The 20,376-nt window shown below is 37.9% G+C and overlaps 2 protein-coding genes across 2 annotated transcripts in view; one reads left to right on the forward strand and one right to left on the reverse strand.

The window, feature by feature from the left end:
* Positions 1-2,394, forward strand: part of abca7 (ATP-binding cassette, sub-family A (ABC1), member 7) — a 69,621-nt gene extending 67,227 nt beyond the window's left edge. The window contains 2 exon segments of the mRNA XM_030131383.1: positions 21-273; positions 2,201-2,394. Of these exon segments, the coding sequence (XP_029987243.1) occupies positions 21-273; positions 2,201-2,257 (310 nt within the window). The 3' untranslated portion in view covers positions 2,258-2,394.
* Positions 2,395-5,384: 2,990 nt separating this feature from the next.
* The window catches only part of LOC115417467 (uncharacterized), a 31,900-nt gene continuing 16,908 nt past the window's right edge, over positions 5,385-20,376 (reverse strand). The window contains exon 3 of the mRNA XM_030131406.1: positions 5,385-6,159. Coding sequence (XP_029987266.1) covers positions 6,093-6,159 — 67 coding nt within the window. The 3' untranslated portion in view covers positions 5,385-6,092. The remainder of the gene's footprint in view (positions 6,160-20,376) is intronic.

Genomic DNA, 20,376 nt, shown 5'->3' on the forward strand with positions numbered 1-20,376 from the left:
TCTAATTTCTGCTTTTGCAGGTTTGGCGACGGCTACACCATCATTCTCCGTCTGGCAGATTCTAAACCCAACGAGGCGTCGTCAGTGTCCGTCGACTCCTACATCAGGAACTCTTTTCCCGGCATCGAGCTGAAGGAGCAGCACCAGAACGTCCTGCAGTACCAGCTGGCCTCGCACCGATGCTGCCTGGCACGAGTCTTCGACGTCTTGGCCAATAACTACGAGGAGCTCGGTGTCATCGACTTCTCTGTCTCACAGACGACACTGGACCAGGTGAGGACGTTAAAACCTCTAATGTACGTCACATCAGAGGTCTGGAAACGCTGTCGGCTCAAAAACCAAAAGATACAGGTGGCATCTGACTACGAACCACGATAGCATCTCTGAAAATAAACCTATTTATCACAGCATTTTATGTCAAAGGGCAAATGTAGAAGAATGTTTGAATAGGTTTAAGACAGTGTACGCTTAATAAAAATGAATAAAATAAGCAGTAAATCAACAATATGAGCCAAAAATTAAGGAATTCAACAACATGATTATGATGATAATGAACAAAAAATCCACAACTTGAACAAAAGTGAACATGAAATGAGGAAAAATTTAACAAAATGAGTCAAAATTAACAAAATAATCAAGGAAATTGACAACAATGAGCAAACAACAGATAAAGCAATCAACAAAATGAGCAACAAATAAAGAAAGTAAACAACAAATTGAACAAAAGTGAATAAAATATTCATGATTGTAAACGGAAATTATCAGGAAATCATCCGAATTGTTCAAATGAAATTTACAAAGAAACTTGTAAACATGAAATCATGACTCTAGATGAGCCTGATTATTTGTGTATTGAGCAGGGAAGTAAATAGTTATTAATACATGTCTGAAGAACAAATTATGCAAATTGAACAAAATATTCAAGAATGTGAACACAAATAATCAGAAAATTAAGGAAACAGCTGCTGAAACAAATGGCTTCACATGAAAAAAATGCGGTGAAACGCCGTCAATTTAACAATCTCTACATTTTCCGTGAACACACAGATACACACAAACTTGAGTTTTCTTTATTCTAAACACTCTAATAACACTTTTAGGTCATTTTGGTTATTTCAAAGTACAAATATTACATATAGCTCATTTAAAACTGCTCTGAAACTTACAATTAGGAAATGGAAGTATAGGTAAATATGTTAACATTTTTATATTTTGTGCCTAAAGTTTGACTGTCTTTACCCTTTCTCATGAGTATGTAATGAGATAATAATGTCGAAATGTGTGGATTATTCCTTTAAAAATGCTGCCTTTTTAAAATGAAGTCATATTTTAGGTAATTTTAGGTCATTTTTTTGTTATTATTTTGAAGTAGAAACCTTACGTATATCTGCCTCATTAAAGAGTTTTGTGACCTAAAGCCCAAAAGGTGTAAGACAGTGTTTTCAACCTTGGGGTCAGGACCCCATGTGGGGTCACCTGGAATTCAGATGGGGGTGCCTGAAATGTCTAGTAATTGATAAAAATAAAAATAAAAACTTGCTAATAAAAAATATATGGTGAGTTGAGAGAGACAATCCTAAACATAAAAGACATGACAAACTGTGAGTGTGAAACTGCAGCTCTGTGGTTCTGTTTCTGTGTCAAATGTTCATTGTGGTCAGTTTCAGATGCTGCAGCTCTTTCATAATTCATAATTTCAGTTCTTGTTTGTTCAGTATTAATTGTCCTCCTTGTAAATCACAGCTGGACTGACTAGACAGATCCTGACCAAGGAAAATAAATTCTCCCTTTGCGCAGTAATCTACACCTGGATTTACTGCCTCTGTCCACAATAATATACATTATATAGACTAAATGTTATCTAAAATTAACGTTTATTTACAACACAGTATAGCAAACTATTACATGATCAAAAACAAATTAATTTTAGCCAAAAAAAGTTTCTGTTTTGAATGTCTGGGGTCGCCAGAAATTTGTGATGTTAAAATGGGGTCACGAGGCAAAAAAGGCTGGAGACCCCTGGTATAAGTGCTGACCTCCATCTACTGCAGGTCATACACTCATTTATACACCTGGATTTGCTGTTTCAGGTGCAGCTTCAACACACAAAGACATAATAAACATGAACAAAACGGGGTGAGATGTCATCGATTAACAATCTCTACCATTTCCGTGAACAATAACGACCCTTTTTTTGCAGGTGTTGTCAACTTTGCCAAAGAGCAGACCGACGACGATGACTGCCTCACAGAAGTAGTCGTCAACAATGGAACCGTGCAGACCAACACGGTGGCTCCGCCCCCTCGGATTAACCCCGTCATCACCACCACCGCCTCCCCCACCGTTCAACCACCAGTAACTCCCCCTCCGCAAAGCAAGACTCTACTGCAGCCGTCTGGAAAGTCACCTGACGGTAAAACTAAAGAGGGTAAGTCCAAACATGGAAAAACAGGCAAAGCAAAATCTAAAGACGCAAGCGGAGAACCAAGCAGCAGCATGGCAATGACCCAGATACGGAAAGAGGAGACGGTCCAGGATGCACCTGGGACCAGCCGGAGGGGGAGCAGTGGGTCCGACAGCAGCGATGACCAAGGAGAATCTGGTAAATCCAAAGCGAACGGGTCCAAACCAAACACAAACAGCAAAGATCCCACGGCACTATTCATGGTCGGCAGCAGCACACAGGACAGCACACTGTGAACAAGTCTGAACGACACGACCAGGACCAACTACTGTTACGTTTTCATCAGGTAAAGGTGCAACCAAACTCATCAGAACACCAGTTAAAAAAAAAAAAAAAAAAAAAAAAAAAGTGGACGTTGGTATGAGGTGATACCAACAGTTACAGCTTCCCAAACGGGCTTCAGTGCCTTGTTGAAACCACTGAAAACATCTGTAGCTTCATATCCTTCTGTTGAGTTCAGGAATGTTTCTTTGCGTCGTCCGTTTCTGTGTTTGTCTCATCATTTGAACTCAAAACAAAGGGGTATACATCAGTGTAGAGACCACATGTGGCGTCCCTCAGGGCTCAATCAGTAGACCTCTTATCATCTAATCTTTCTTTTGCAGAAAGCACTTTAAAAAAAGAAAATGCTGCACATATGCCCAGTAGAGACTCCAGTACACGTTACATATAATTATTAAGATTATTTGACTTGTTTGTATGTACGTATGTGTATAGGTATTTATGGGTTATGTTACAACAAAATGAGTTTACTTATTGAAAATTTTTGAATGGTTCAGTGTGTAGGACATGGCTTCACCTCTGCTTCCTTCCTCTATGCATTAACTTATTTCAACGTCAACCTCGATTAATGAAAGAACAAGGCTAAAGACGTTCATTTTGTCTTCTGTTTATGTAAATATAGTTTTTTCTTTTGTTCAGACAAGGAATAGTTTTTAGTTTTTAGATGTTACCTGCTTGACAGTTTCGACTGTGACTCCAGTCTTCCTCAGAAGCGTCATCCGACGTGTTGCTACAATGACACGTCAGCAACACGTCGGATGACACTTCTGAAGAAGACTGGAGTCACAGTCGAAACTGTCAAGCAGGTAACATCAAAAAACTAAAAACTATTCCTTGTCTGAACAAAAGAAAAAACTATATTTAATGAAAGAACAATCTCCGGGCTGCAACTACAGGCTAAAAATGACAGGTTTTGACAAAGTCATGCCTCAGACAAACCATAGTTAGTGTAGTTCAACCTGTGGACACTGTGAATAATACAGGACGTAGCAGATGCAGAGGCTGAACCGGGTCTGAACTGGGTCTGAACTGGGTCTGAACAGGGTCTGAACTGGGTCTGAACAGGGTCTGAACTGGGTCTGAACAAGGTCTGAACAGGGTCTGAACAAGGTCTGAACAAGGTCTGAACAAGGTCTGAACTGGGTCTGAACAGGGTCTGAACAAGGTCTGAACTGGGTCTGAACAGGGCCTTTACCAGAATTCGCAGTGCGATGTAGGGCAGCCATTTTTCATCCACAACCGCAATTATCCCCAGAGGTCCACCAATATGGTTTTTTTTAAGGCCAATGCCAAAGGGCGATTTATGAGGCCGATTTTTTTTTTTTTTTTTTTTAAAGCACATTGACTGTAAAGTACAGTTAAAACACTCAGATAATTAAGATTTTTATGCAGCAATATAAATGAAATTACACTGGTCAACAAATTTTTAAAAATGATTTGCTTCAGACATTAAATGTGCTAAATGTTATGTATTTTAATAAGATTAATTGGAAAATAAATGACAAAAGTGCCGGTTTGCTGATGTTTTCAAGGTATATGATTAAGTGTTATTCCACATATATATTGGTTTATGTACATTTATATAATAGTTTTATAAATCTTCCACTAAATAGAAGCTGTAAAGTGAATGTATTCTAATGTGCAGACAGTGTTTTGAAGTAGATCTTGTAGCTCTGAGACAAATATTCCTTTTGAGTCAAACCCATTCTCTCGTTAATTCTTGAGTTTCACATTTTGACCCAAGGCTGTATCTTGGAAAGTTCAGCCAACCAGCATTTTTGACTGGATTTTTCTTTATCAGTGACTCTCATGTGGTAAAATGTCATTACTTTTATTCTGGAAGCATTTTCCTTGCAGACCAGTGTTATTAATACACATACACATAGTACTCTTTTAACATTTATTGAACTTTAAGTGCTGCCCACACAGGTGCCTGATCAAATATCTTATAACATTTTTACTATTGATCAAATATTGGCTTTCAAAAAAAAACAAATTAAGGCCAATGACCAACATTGGAAAAAAATCTATATATAGGCCCGATATATCAGCCGGCTGATTTATCGGTCTACCTCTAATTATCACCACATTTCTTTCATGTTGATCATGTTTAGTCCATAGACCCACATAAAAGACCCTATGGTGGTGCTAAAATACTGAGGACCAACTTCTGGAGCTGGTTTGTCCTCTCTGGGTTACCATAGAAACATAATATTGAGCTCATTCTAACAATTCGTAGTTACAGGTAATAATTGGTACATTCATAAAAACATAGACATGAACATTAAATATAAGTTCATTCATTCATTCATTTTCTGAACCTGCTTTATCCTCACTAGGGTCATGGGGGTCCCTTGGAGCCTATCCCAGCTACTTATGGGCGAAGGCAAAAATATAAATATAAGTTATTTAATTTATTTATTTAACCTTTATTTAATCAGGTAAGTTGATCGAGAACCAATTGTCATTTCCAGCGATGACCTGGCCAAGATATCGTATCAGATCCATCTAAATCCTACATACTGGACCATCATGTATTTAAAATTAACTTAAACTGTTACCGTTTTGTCAATCAATCAATGCTTTATTTTTTCCTTTTTTCTTTCATGCGTCTAAGTGTCATCGGAGGGTAAAAAAACTCCTGTTTTGCCTGATGTTATTTTATTAAATTTATTTATGAGTCATGTTCTTTTTTTTCAGCTCTAAATATTGAAATCAGGCGTTTAATGCTTCCTGCACACCTCCAAAAATCTGAAAAGTCATTTAAACATGATATAAATGAAGTATTATAGTCGACTAAATGGAACATTTTCTATCAGAGACATTTTTATTTCCCACTTTATGCGTGTGATTCTCATTGTTTTTGTTGCAGATTTGTCATTTTTAACTTTTTACATGATGCCAAACACTTCAGAATCAGTAAAAGTTAGAGATTTGAGTGAATAACAGCAACAATGACGATCAAACTACAACGCCTTTGCTGAACTATTTTTTATTCATTTCTTTTAATTAACGTTTTCTAAGGAGGTGGTCGACTGAATTAACCACTGTTACAATATTAGCATGAGACAAATATATCAATGTCTGCTGAATTAAAATACTGAATGTTATGATCGACGGTCGAACCGATGCAACATAAAGTCTGTAAACAGAATATTATGCAGGATTAAAAGAAGAAACTGAATGTATTTTTACTAAATGCTTTAACAGTTCTACATGAACATCGATCTGTCTGTTCATCTACACTGTAAAACGTAAACCTGTTTAGAGGAAACAGGCGTGTGATGTTGGAGAATAAAGTCTTGTATTGTTTTAACTCTTCTGTTCGTTGTGAGTTTGTGAGAAGTTAAATCGGTGGGTTTTTCTTCGTCATAGCAAAGATGAGCGGAGGGAGGCTCTTATGTCTGTTAACGCTGTAAAAAATAAGAGAAATGAAATTTGAAGTCAGCATTTCAGTCATTTGTGTGGTTTTACATCTGAGGATCTATCTATTTATATCCTCCTAAGACCCAGGAAGTGAAAAGTTTTGCTTTTTTACATTAAACAGTCATCTTGATTGGAAACTGCATAACGCAACAGTTTTTTCAGATACATTTTTTTTAAATGATTTGTATTTATTTATATTTTGAATGGAATGTCCTTTGCAATCGACAGCATTTTTGTTTTTGTAAAACTGTCAAACTTTTGTCCCATACAGAGGACAAAAATGCATTGCCAGGTCTCAGGAGGATATATTTGTATGTACTGTAGATCTTTTCAGCATCCACTTCCTTTTTACTGCATATTTTATTAATTTTCTGTATTTTCTTTGATTATGTAAACAACAAAAAAAAACAACTACTGGTTCAACGTTAAATCAATATTTTTACTCAGAACTGTAAAATTTTCAGTTTAGAATGAAAAAAAAAAACACTTAAATAGCTGTAAGTATTTAAAGGCTCTATCAGCATGTGATTGTGTAAATTAATATTTGTTTTTAGTTATTTAATGACTTATTTATTTCCCATCAGGACTGAAAACAGCACAGAATGGAAGACAAGATTTCAGATAAATGACAGTGTCTTCTGGGAAAACTGTACTGTCCAAACATTTTTAATCATTAATATAAGATAGGAGAATAACTCTATCTATCTATCTATCTATCTATCTATCTATCTATCTATCTATCTATCTATCTATCTATCTGTGGCGATTTCTCTCAGACTGCAGTGGAAGCCCGGCTTCCCCTAAAATTACGAAAATTAAATGGTTAAATCTGTTCGGTTGTGTTGACATTTTATTGACTATAAATGTGTTAGAACACGTTCATCTTAAAGATGAGTTCGTTCAAATCAGCTTTATCACAAATCAACAGACACGATGTTGTTCACTTCTCCGTTCCCGTGTCTGTGTTTTCTCCTCCATCTCTGCTCAGTGCATTTGTCCGTAGACTGTGTCCCTCTCTGGGCTTCAATGGAACAGTTTTTTCATTGCCTCTAAACTGGACGGTAATTGGATAAATGCCACGATGTTGTCCCGCCCCCGGACGCCGGGAGTCTCTGGGAGTGAGTGGAGCTGTGGGCGGAGCTCGGCCGGGCGGGACGCCGGAATCCCACGTGCTGATTGGAGGATCAGTCAAAGGCTGAATCCCGTTTGATTGACAGCTGTTTTCAGATCTGCTCCTTCACTGACACAGTTCAGTTTATTACTGTCACACATTCTGCTGTGAAATCAGAGAAACCACTACCAAATTACTCGTTCATTTCTTGCACTGTAAATAAAACACACTCATTGTACTTCCTTGTTTCAATTTAACATAATTTCAGCGTTTTCTTGTTTCAGTTCCATAATTTAATCATTTCTTGTTCAGTTTAATATGGTTTTGTAGATAGTTAAATCAGTCATACTGTCGGCTAGGTCACAGTGAAAGGAGCATCTGTAGTTTAAAAAGGCTGAAGTCTGACACCCACAACACACTGGGCCAAGGCAATCTGAGCAGAGAGGACACTGGTCCAGTCCTGGAAAAGACGCCTACTGTGTAGGATAAGGTTACTGAGCATTTTCTTAAAAAGGAACGGAGAGACGAATGTATGTTTAAATAACTTGACTTTTTTTTTGTTTTTTGTTTTTTTTTATGTAAGCCGACAATGAGCTTCCCCTGTCTGAAAGACGAGCAGCCGCCACTGGATAGCACATATTCTTCATTTACTGCTACTAACATCTTATGTTTATGTTTATGTTTACGCATTTGGCAGACGCTTTTTTCCAAAGCGACTTACAGGGGGAAATCAATTAAATCACTCAATCAATCAAATTTTATTTATATAGCGCCAGATCACAAAAAAAGTTATCTCTTGACATTATATATAGAAAGTTGGTCAAAACCAGACTCTAAGTCAATTTACAGAAACCCAACAGAATCCTCCAGGAGCAAACACTTGTGACTGGTGACAGTGGAAGGAAAAACTTCCCTTTAACAGCAGAAACCTGGAGCAGACCCAGACTCTTGGAGGATGGACTCTTATTTTGAAAACCGGAAGTCAGACTGCTTGTTCGCCGGTTCGGGACCGTTTGAATGCATTTCCTGTAATGCTTAGGATGCGCGGGTGCGCTCATTTCAGTGTCCGCTGTTTTGACCACGGAAAAACGAACGTCCGCTGGCTTGACCGCAGTCGGATGGGAGCATGCGCACAATTCTTACAGGGTAAAAAACATTATGTCACACCGGACTTCACCCTCCGCTAGCTGGGATAACACCACCGCTAGCCGAGCTACAACCACAGCTAGTGTTAGCTAAAATAGCCCCGAAGAACAGAGCAGAAGCTAACCTGAGGATGAGTCTGTGTCACTGCACAGGTAAGTGGACTGCTTCAGAAGGAAAAGGAAATGTTTGATCAACTGCTAACACAAAACAAAGACATTTATCAGGGATTTATCAGTACAGTTATGGGTAAAGCAAACACTACAACGGATAACTTACAAGGGAGCTGCAAAAGTTCCAAATAGGACCAAAGGCCCTGTAGCTTACCGGCCAAATTAAAAACTTTGGGAAATGTATCCAGATGCCATTTATTATCACCCAGTTCTGTGTGTTTATTATATTACAGAAATAGCCCATGTTTTGCTCATATTCCAATCACATCTGTAAAAAAATTCAAATTCCAATTTGATATCATTGAAACTTACTGATTTATTGTATTAATCCACTTCCTATCTGTTATAATGGGAACATTTTTCAAAGTCACACCAAATCCAGAATCAGATCTGGATCAAAATAATAAAAAATAGAAATTTACACTGGATATCATTTATATTTACTGAGTTATTATATCGATCCACTTCCTATCACTTATAATGGGGAAAGTCACACCAAATCCAGAATCAGATCCGGATCCAAATAATTTCACTAACTTTTGTTGACATCATCATAAAGAAGCTGTATACCAAGTTTAAAGTCAATCAGAATTGTAGTTTTGGAGAAGAAGATGACTGAAATTTTTGTAACTGACAACAGACGACGACGGACACCTCATGACGACAACAGCTTACGGCCTGTCGGCCGGTAAGCTAAGAATCGGTTGCAATTTACACAGAAGGATGTGGATGATACAAAGACGCAGTTGGGCAATCCAAAACAACAGAATAACACCACCCAGACAGACTTGTTCAACGTATGTGACAGTATGCTGGTCGTGTCTGATAAAATAGAGTATCTGGAGTCTCAGTCCAGGAGAAACAACCTGATGATAGATGGCGTTCCAGAGTCACCTGGAGAAAGCTGGACGGACACAGAACTAAAAGTGAAAAAACTTTGAAGTGAGAAGTTCCAGTTCCAGAAGGATGTTGAGATGGAGAGGGCTCACCATGCTGGAAAACCTGAAGGAGACAGACCAAGGCCCATTGTAGTCCGACTTCAGAAGTTCAAGGATAAATCCGAGATACTACAGAGAGCCAAATGCCTCCGAGGTACGAAAATCTATATTAACGAGGACCACACAGATGCTTTTTAGGTAAAAAGAAGAGAACTAATGCAGTATGAAAATGATATCAAATCAGTAGATAAGTATTCAATAATATATTTTAACAGCAGAAGTATGTATAAAAAATTTAATTCCATCAAAGAATATTTAAACAACACTCATCCATTCAGTTTCATTGTCATTTCAGAAACCTGGCTTAACATTGATAAAGGTATTTACTTTTGTCTAGATGATTATGAATTAAGATATATGAACAGAAAAAAGAAAATGGGGGGTGGGTCCGCGCTATATATTCATAAATCAGTAAAATGTATGGTCTTAACAGAGATGACATTAGAAATAGATGAAACGATGGAATGTGTGACTGTAGAGATCCACAATGAAAAGAAGAAAAATGTAATTCTAAGCTGTGTATATCGATCACCTGGTTCAAGTATTGAACTTTTCAGTGAATGGACGGAGAAACAATTTTCTCCTGTAAAAGAAACTAAACTAAAAACTATAGCTGACTTCTTGGACATAATGTACAGTATGTCCCTTTATCCATCAATAACTAAACCAAACAGAATAACATCACACAGTGCCACAATTCTAGACAATATCTACTCTCAATATCACTCTGTTTGACTGAGACATAAAGAAAAGTAAAGAAGACATGAAAATGATCTGTAAACCAATAAGAACTGAAGAAACGATCAATGCCTTTAACAACAGTCTAATGCTCCAGAATTGGAGTACAGTCTACAGGGAACCAGACGTGGAGAGTGCATATGGTAATTTCTTAGATGTATTTATTTCTCTGTATAACACACACTGCCCTGCCAAAGAGCTCTGCATAAAGAAAAAGAAAATAAAAACACTCATGGCTTATTAAAGTAATAATAAATGCTTGTAAAAAGATAAAGTAATCTCCATAAGTCGTTCATTAAGTTAAAAATTAAAGAAGCAGAACAAAGATATAAGACTTACTGAAATAAATTAACAAACATAATCAGAACTATCAAAAAGCAATATTATAATAAATTATTATATGAAAGTAAGAATAATATAAAAGGAACTTGGGATATATTGAACAACTTAATTAAACAAGGACCTACTAAAGCAACATATTCTGACTACTTTATTGATAAAAATAGTGTAAATCACAGCATGAATAACATAGTCAACCGTTTTAATAGTTTTTTTGTAAATGTGTGCCTGGAGTTGGCTGCAGATATTCCCAACCAAGGTGATGACCAGTGTAATGAAACCATTAAAAGGAATCCATATTCAATTTTTCTGTGTGCAACAAATGAGCAGGAGGTGATAAACACTGTTCTAAAGTACAAAAGTAAGCTATCCACTGACTGTCATGATATTGACATGATTGTTAAAAGAGTCATAAATAACTTTGCAAAACCTCTAACCCATATCTGTAACTTATCCTTCCATTCAGATCATTTCCCAAATAAAATGAAAATAGCAAAAGTCATTCCACTGTGCAAAAATGAGAGTAAACACAGCTACACAATGTACAAATTTTCCAGGTCATATGAAATCTGAAGTTTGTAGACATTCGTGGAGGGGGCATGTCTACGACGTCCAGATTTTGTACAAACCCATCGTTTTTAAGAATCTTTGTGACCTAGGTATTAGCGCTCTTTCCTGGAAAATGACAACATCCGGTCTCAGAAAATGAAAAAGACGGGCATTTTTGGTCCATTTTTCCATTTCTGTCAGGTAATAACTTTCTTTTTTGTTACTAGAGAGAGAAAACCAACATCTAAGAAGTAACAGTAAATGAACAGCATTATGGTTCTTTGTAGCACAGACACCAGCGCCCCCACCTGGAGCTCCTACAGTATAGAGGGGATGCACATACATCACTTCTCCCCCAGGCCACGCCCCTCTAAATCAGACTGAGTGGCAAAAACCAACCTGCTCAACATGACGGAGTATAGCAGTAAACACCGCCAGAGAAAAGGGAAAATGTGAAATCTGAAATTCAATGAAGGACAATTGGACTGGACATGGATCTGAACGAGCGACCAAAGAACAAGTGGTCCATGAACACTGACATGTGGACACAAATGGAGGATCCGGACATCCAGGGTGGAGGGGATCAGCGCTATTTGGACCTGAAACAAATATACATGGTTTCATCATTACTGACAACCAGGGTCCAAAACTAGGGCCCAGAACCAGCTGATCCAAAGTGCATTTCCAGTAGACTGTGGACTGACCCCAGTGAATATATGCATGATCTACTGGGACTGAGGAGATTTACTGAGTCTAGTTCAGATCCAGTACTTTATCCAACACAGATACTACTGCTGTGGACCAGCAGGGCACCACTGGATTCTGGGAAATTAGCAGATTTAAACCACCTGTTTTTAAATTGCGACATTATTCTTGTAATATTATAGTTTTATTGTTGGAATATGACGACTTTAATCTCATAAACGGATGACATTTTTATGAGTTCTTTTTGTAATTACAACTTTATTGTCATAACATTGTGATTTTTTTTTGTATTCGACTTTATTATCATAAAATTACGGGTTTTGTATCGATGTTTTATGACTTTATACTCGTAGTCACAAGTGTTTTTATTTTCTTATGTGGTCCTAATACTCCATCATAGCTTTATGCTCCACTACCCCTGTATTTGAAAAACTAGGTTAGCCTCAGTTTAAGTTAGTTTACTAATCATGTAGGAGCACAAGGTTCAGAGTCACAAAATGAAGACAAAAACCATGAAAGATCTGATCACGAAACCAAGAGCTTTACTAAGAAGGAACGTTAGCCAAAACAATACGTCATTTAAGGTAGAATTTTACCCAAAAATACAGCATAAATTAATGTTAGCTGACACCAAACAGGATCCACAGATCTAGGTTTGGTTTCCTGGATTTGTGGATCCATCTACTTCTTTTTTCTTTGTCTTTCGGCATCTGTAAAACGATAGCTCCGACTGCTTTTCAAACCTGTTCATACAATCAGTCTCACAACAGCTCTTTCCCCATTTTTAATTAAATATTGTTCTTCAGTTTAGACAGTATTGAAGCCAACACTGTCACTCATCTCCTTCTTTCTGCCACTCAGTGGGCGGAACCACGGTGACTTCCACCAGCAGTGACGTCACGTGCAGACCCTCTATTGTTTGCCACAGAAGTTCAAGCCTTCAGATAGTGAGTACTCCACTTTACATTTCAGTCAGGAGCTTTGATGTCACTTTTTTTAAACTTCAATCAAGTCACAATCCACCAAATCATCTCATAATGAAGTCCAGTTAAAAGATTGTTGTGTCTGGTGCAGCATTAACCAACAGTATGTGAACCAAGGGAAGCTGGGAGCAGCTGGACTGGGAAGCCACACAACAAAAGAGGTGAGGTGGGAGCTTTGCCACACCGTCACTAGTTTGACATTAACTTTTGATTTATATGAATAATGCATCTCTTCTTTTCTTCAGTACAAACTGCTTCTGTATCTGAGCCATCAGAAACAAGTGACCGCTGCCAAGATCCACCCAGGCTTTATGTTAGCGGTGAGCACAAACCCAAAAATGTTTTTTTTTTTTGGTGTTTTATTTGACACTTTATTTCTAAACATTTTAGTTTTACAAAACAAGAACATGAAATTGAGGTCTAGATATGGCGATTATAACATCAAACATGCATACAACATCAAATGCTTTTATTAACTAGTACTGCCACTGTTTGTAAAGTCTGTCCATTTTCTCCAGCGCCTTTTTCAGGGCTCCTCCTGGAGCTGCAGGGTAAAAGTCAGCTGTTCCATCAGTCAAATGTTTTCTGCGATAGAAATAAAAAAGCCTGTTGCGGGTGGCTCTTTCTGTAGCCAACATTTTGTTGTGACTCTTTTAGCTGATGTCAACAGAATCTTTAGGAGATAAACATTGTCTGAATCCAGTTTGTCTGGGAAGCAACCAAGATACAGTACAGTAGAGCAACTGATGTGAAACTGATGTTTTGCTGGTTTTGAAATGTACAGACAGATTAGAAACAGCCAGATGAATAGAATAGAATAGAATAGTCTTTATTGTCATTGTGTGTACAATGAAATTAGGAAAATTAATATCGTTAGACACTTATGGACTTTCTTTTTTGTTACTAGAAAGAAATGAAAATCAATCTGTTTTTTAAAATTTGGTTTATCTGTTTTGACACTGAAAAAGAAAAACACCTTGAGATTCAATTTAAGTTGTCTATTTTAAAATGAAAATCAATTACCCACTAGTTTTTCTTTTGTGTCTGAAAAGAAAATCCAATTACCAAAAGATACACTGACTCGTTTTTAACAAGCACATCAGAATTTCATTGTGTATGCTCTGCGTATACAGTGACAATAAAAGGAATGTTGAATCTACTCCCTCCGCTCTGTTCTCTGCACGTGTAACGAACTGCCTGTCTAACCCCCTCCTTCGCTTCATGTCTCTGTCTCTGTCATCCCTTCTTCTTTTACTGTTCTCTCAGTCTGACTGGGGGAATGGGTGAGGAAAATGGAGAGGGGCCATTTTTCCAGACCACAACTCCTGCCAAACCCCCTGTGCCGGCCAGTGAGTAGGAAGAGAAGGAGGAATTGGTCAGAAACCCTCTGTACAGTCCAGACTGAGCTCTCAGATTTGGTGGGAAACACCGCTTCAAACCCCGACCCCTGCCTTTTGTTCCGCCTTACGTGTTCAGTCAGACAGCGTTGTACCAGATCTTTCCTCATACATCACTCATATTTGATTTCTTTTTTCTCTCTTGTTTGTGTTCAAAGCTTGAAGAGGCGTTCTCCACCTGCCCCGATGTTCAGTGACAACGACGAAGATGATGATCTGGACTGGCTAAACTGACATGACATGCAACCACAATAGTGTCTATGTTTTTTTTTTTTTGGAATGCTCAACGCTGTAGTAAGTAAGTAAGTAAAGCTTTATTTATATAGCACTTTTTAAAACATGTTACAAAGTGCTTCACATAAAGGAGACATAGATAAGAACAAATAGGAAAGACAAGAATAAGAAAACAGTTTCAACATGCACATACTAACTTTCTGGCACAAGCAACACACACTGAACGAACACCATGGCCACATATGTCACAAACAACCCCTAAGACAGACCCACAACCAACACTGAATACACCAATACACAGACACAATATAGATGGAAACAAACCTCCATACGCAAATATATGCACACGCACACACACACGCACACACACACTACACTGTCCTGATTTAATGAAATGCTTGTTTATAAAAGTGAGTTTTTAAGAGTCCCTCGAAGGTGTATAAAGAGGAATGTGGTGCTTTCCCATCTGTCTGCGAGGAGAAGCTCATGCTGATGAACTGAAGGAAAAGTCAAACAGATGAACAACTTCTCTGCGGTTTCACATTGACTGAACTGCTGCCACAGCTTCACGGAGGACAAAACTACAATCCCTGGCTTTTATTCTGGTTAAAATAACAAGCCTGTAATTCACAGAAACTGCTTTTCTTTAATTGTGTCATATCTTTTGGTGATACAATTTAATATCCAGCTTTTTACACAGCACTGTAGCAGATTATTTAGTTGGATCAGCAGTTACCCTGTTGACGTCTGTGGTTTCAGACTGTATCGTGAAATGGTTTTTAATTATTAGCTTGCTGCTTTAAGAATAACTTTTACTCAATTTTGCTAAATTTTGCTTATATACATTCCTGAATATAAATGAGATGAAACTGTGGCCTTCATTGCCCATCATAATGTTTTCATTCATTCATTTTCTGAACCTGCTTTATCCTCACTAGGGTCACTGGAGTCTATCCCAGCTACATAGGGGTGAAGGCGGGGTACACCCTGGACAAGTCTCCAGTTCATCGCAGGGCTGAACATATAGAGACAAACAATCACTCTCACATTCACACCTGTGGGCAATTTAGATGAACCAATTAACCTATCGGTGCATGTCTTTGGATGGTGGGAGGAGCCGGAGTACCTGGAGAGAACCCACGCAGACACGGGGAGAACAGGTAAACTCCACACAGAAAGGTCCCGCCCCCCATCGACGGTGTTGGAATCGAACCCAGGACCTTCTTGCTGTGAGGCACGAGTGCTAACCACTGCACCACCGTGTCACCCATCATAATGTTTTGTTCATGTTAAATCTGGTTTTGTCTGCCATATTTTTGTTAAGTCCTCTGAAGATGTTATTTTCTCTCCTCCATTTGCTGGTTAATTTATTTCTCTGAATATCCACTGCACATATATTCATGAAACCTGGATGAAGCGTAGAGCGTCGGCCATGGATGAACCCAGTAGTTTATGGAGCAGACATGTACAAATTGGATACTACCTTTTTTTTTTTTCTCATTGCAAGATTTTGATTGAATTAAATGACTTTCTGCAGAGGTATGCCCTACTTTTTTGGTTTTTCACATTGTTTACATCTATATTTATTGTATGGTTAATTACTTTGGAATCAATGAGCCTGGTGCTTGTGGATCAAATATTTGCCACCAGATACCATTGATTTAATTATTGCATTAAGCCTTTGGAAGTTTGTGTTGAAATAGTAAACTAATTATTATGTTGGAGATGAGTCTCATGTTAAACTTCAAAATATGGAAATGAACAATCATACCATTAGATTTAAGTGTCAAAAACCCAATCAAACCCAATCAGATGTTTGTTTGTTTTTTAAAAAGATGCAATAATATTTCTAATTTGGACTTAAATCTAATGCTGTTTATTCTAATGTACATAAAAGCCTGAATTATTTAGTTCAAGGCTGCTATAAATTTGTTTTTCCATTATTATTTTTTTATACTGAAAATGTTGAGTTGATGTGACTCCTTTGAGCCAGCAGGCAGAGCTTAAGGCCCTCGTAAACTGTTATTGTAGCCAAACAGAAGCACCGCACCGGTCATAACTTGGATCAAAGCCCAAACTAATATGAAATATTCGGTTACAGTCATGTAAAAGGTAGGTTTATTCCAGTGGCAGTAGGTTTGGTGTAGGTTTATTAATTGTTGACCTCAAAATGAAAGACACTTTTGTATAATTCTTTTTTTTTTTTTCTCCTTTTTTTCATACTTTACTTACAAAATACCATATACACAAACCAGAACATGGCATGGAGAAAAAAAAAACAATGCTTGAGGTGAGGCAGGAAGAAATTAAATACAATTACATAAATAGGTAAGTAAATTAAATAAAATAAGTCAAGGAATCAACAAGAAGAGAAAAAAAAATAAAATAAAATGAAAATAAATAAATTACAACAAATTCTTCACATAAGGCTTTAGTCTTCACAGCTTTAGGGTTAGTGCAAAAGTTAAGTGTGTCTAGATAGGATTTCAAATAAGATTTAAAGACCACAAAGCTGGGTTTCTGATTGGCAAATTTGCTTGTATGTATATGAAATTTAGCTAATAAGGAAATGAGATTAAGAATAAACAATTTCTGAACAGGCAAATCAGTAATAAAGAAACCAAATAAAATATCTTCAATTTTGAAGTTAAAAGAAATATCCAGCTTTCTATTAAAAAAAAAAAAAAGATTGATATCACACCAAAAAATCTGACAAAAGGCACATTCCCAAAACAAATGAGTTAATGTTTCATCCGAATTATGACAAAATGAGCAAAAAGGGCCGACACTGATCTTCTATTTAATCAGAGCTGAATTAGTTGGATAACACCTATGGAACAGTTTTAAAGACACCTCTGTCACTTTACTGGAAATAAAAAAACTTGCTTGGTAATAACCATACCTTTTCCCATTCCACATCAGAATATAAATTACTCCAAAAAAAGATGGAAGCTGGCTTACAAATTGTATCCCTTTGAATCATTTCTCTAATGCATTTATTATTAGTTTTTTTACTCAAGAATGGATGTAAATTTCCTGTGTATAATTCTGATTGCGCAATTTGAGGGGTAATGGTTGTTGAAGGACTAATAGTAGAAGATAGCAAAGTTTCTAAACCTGAAGGGATAGCATCAAACACAACTGCATATTCTCTAGGGAGTACCGGAATTTAATATTCTAACAAAAATTCACTCTAAGTAAATAACGGACCTTCCTTGTTAAACAACTGACAGACAGCAGTGTTCGGTAATCAACCCAGTTCTTTAAAAACAATGACTTACGTTTGAAACATATATTCTGGTTATTCCATATATAACATTTGTGAGGGGAAAAGTTCTGCTTATATAGTCAAGGACCAACATAAAAGTAAGTGTTGATGAAAATGAGAAAGTTTCTTTTGTCTAAATCTGTTTTTTCCTCCCGTTCTGCAAAGACATGAATTTGCACGTACTGCCTTTCTTGCCTCTGATTGGCTAGAAAGGCTCTTCCGTGATTGGCCACTTCAATCTTTATTTATTTTATTTATTTTAATTTATTTAATTAATTTTTATTTATTATTATCTTTATTTGACTTGATCTGGGGCATTTACTCATTTCCAAGGCAGGCTGTCAACAGGTTGTTTTTTTTTTTTTTTTTTTAGAACGTTCAGTTGGAACTTTGGGGGTGGGAGGGGCGGGGGACGTAATTTGACGTGATGACGTAATTTTCATAAAGGTTAAATACAAACCAAACCTTCCAATAGGCGGGGCAGCACGTTGGTAAAGTGGTCTAAGCTCATTGCTCACTGAGCGGATGTCGCGGGTTCGCGCCCGGGGTGAGGACGTGTGTGAATGTGAATGGGAACCCCTATGGTTAGACGTACTGGTGGCGTAGTGGTGGGAAAGCCCACTGCGTCACCTGGTCGGCATGGTACCCAGGGTGCGTATGGAAGTGCATGGGGCTAACGGCTCTGTCGGGGTTGGCTGGTAGGGTGATAGAGTTGCCCATGTGCGGAAGTACGTATCCATCCCTGGATCCAGTGCTGTGCAGGCCGGGCCGGCGTAGCGTGGCCGGCATGTGGGATGCGTGCCAGTACGTCGGCGCCAGGGGCACACGTCAAAGGGGGTGGGGCCAATGGGCCCATGTTGAGGTTGGCTGGTAGGAGGACAGGGGTTCACCCGCTCCTGGAGGCGTGTCGACTCCAAGTAGGGGTTAGTGCGTGTGTGCGTGGGTGGGTGAGCATGGGTGAGGGTCACTGCGCTGGCGTGCTGTCCTTTTGGCTTGGCTTGGCTGATGTTTATTAATTATATAAATATAAAATTATTATTATATTAATTATATAAATATAAATTTTTTAATATTAAATTTATAATTATATTATATTTATAATTATATTATATTAAATTTGTAATTATATTAAATAATTCTTTTTTATCTTTTTCCTTTTTTTAATAGACATATAACAATATCATAACACATCTACATGTTATTTTTCATGTTATTTGACATATTATGACTGACATAAATGCCAAGTTGTCAATAATTTTTAGGGTAAATACCAAAGCAATATTTCTTGCAAGTTTAAGTTTGATTAATTGTGCAGCTCTAGTTTTAGCTCAATCCAAAGTACTCTATTAAACTGGGAAACATGTGCAAAACGGAGGGATACCTTTATTTCATGGATGCACCACCACAGGGATTCACATATTCAGTCATTTTTACAGTTTTGTAGAAGGATCCTGTGTTTGTTTTCTTCATGGAGTGGGCCCTGCAGGTGCCAGCTTATGGAACCGTTGGCAGTGTGCCCAAGGCCACAGACAGTCTGCCCCAGGTGTCCGCACAGCTGTTAGCCCCTGGTCCGCTGTTAGCCCCTGGTCCGCTGTTAGCCGTTGGTCTGCTGTTAGCTGCACTACCTAACTGAGAAGTGTGTGTATGGAGCAAGTAGGGTAAACAACACAGATGTACCTGACCAAAGATAATTTGAATAAGAAAACAAGAGCTTCTGAAGGGATAGAAATCATTAGATAGTTTCTGCCGGTGGAAAAACAGCCCGAACCTTCTAGAAGGATGGAAAAAGGGGAGAAAAGCTTGTCGGCTCTTCTCCGGAGAACCGACCCGTGTGTTTACTTCATGAAGAAACCCATGGAAAAGGCTGCTGAAGACGGGCTGACTCAACTCTTCTTTTTTGACTCCAAGTGTGAGTTTTTTAACTTCTATTAGGAACAGGACTTAGTATTCAGTTCCAGTGAATTAGTTTTAGAACAGAGTGATTTGCTCTGATCTGACGGACGGTTTTCCGTCAGTTGAACCTCCAGAAGGAAGGAAACAGAAACAAATGTAAACACACTGAAAAATGGGGAAAGGGAGGGTTGTTCACTTTTCAAATATGTACTTGGCATATACAGCACAATTGAATTCATAACATATACAACACAGTTTAATTCTGTTGTTCTTCCTAACATATGTCAGTCCTGTTGACTTCTTCCAAACACTCCTGGGCTCCTGCTTTAGGAGGAAAACCTCATCTGCACTCGGACATTTTTTCGCTGGGACTGTAAGAATAATGCTGCTTTGGACCACTCTGTACAAGGTAAGGAGGAATTCAATCTTATACAACGTTATTCAGAATGACTTTATGCACTGTTTTCACAGAGCCAAGCTGTTCTATGCTATTAGCACCGAGCAACATGAACATGTCAGTGTCAATGCTAAGGTTAGCTTAAGCTACCGCTTACGTTAGCTACACGACTGTTGGCGAGTATTATTTTATATGCGGTCATATTTATTGAAATGTACACACAGCGTATGTTTTGTGTCGACTTCAGTCTAAAGTGTGTGCTTTCAAGAGGGTTAT

This window comes from Sphaeramia orbicularis, chromosome 4 (assembly GCF_902148855.1).
Source record: "Sphaeramia orbicularis chromosome 4, fSphaOr1.1, whole genome shotgun sequence".
NCBI classification, from domain to species: Eukaryota; Metazoa; Chordata; class Actinopteri; order Kurtiformes; family Apogonidae; genus Sphaeramia; species Sphaeramia orbicularis.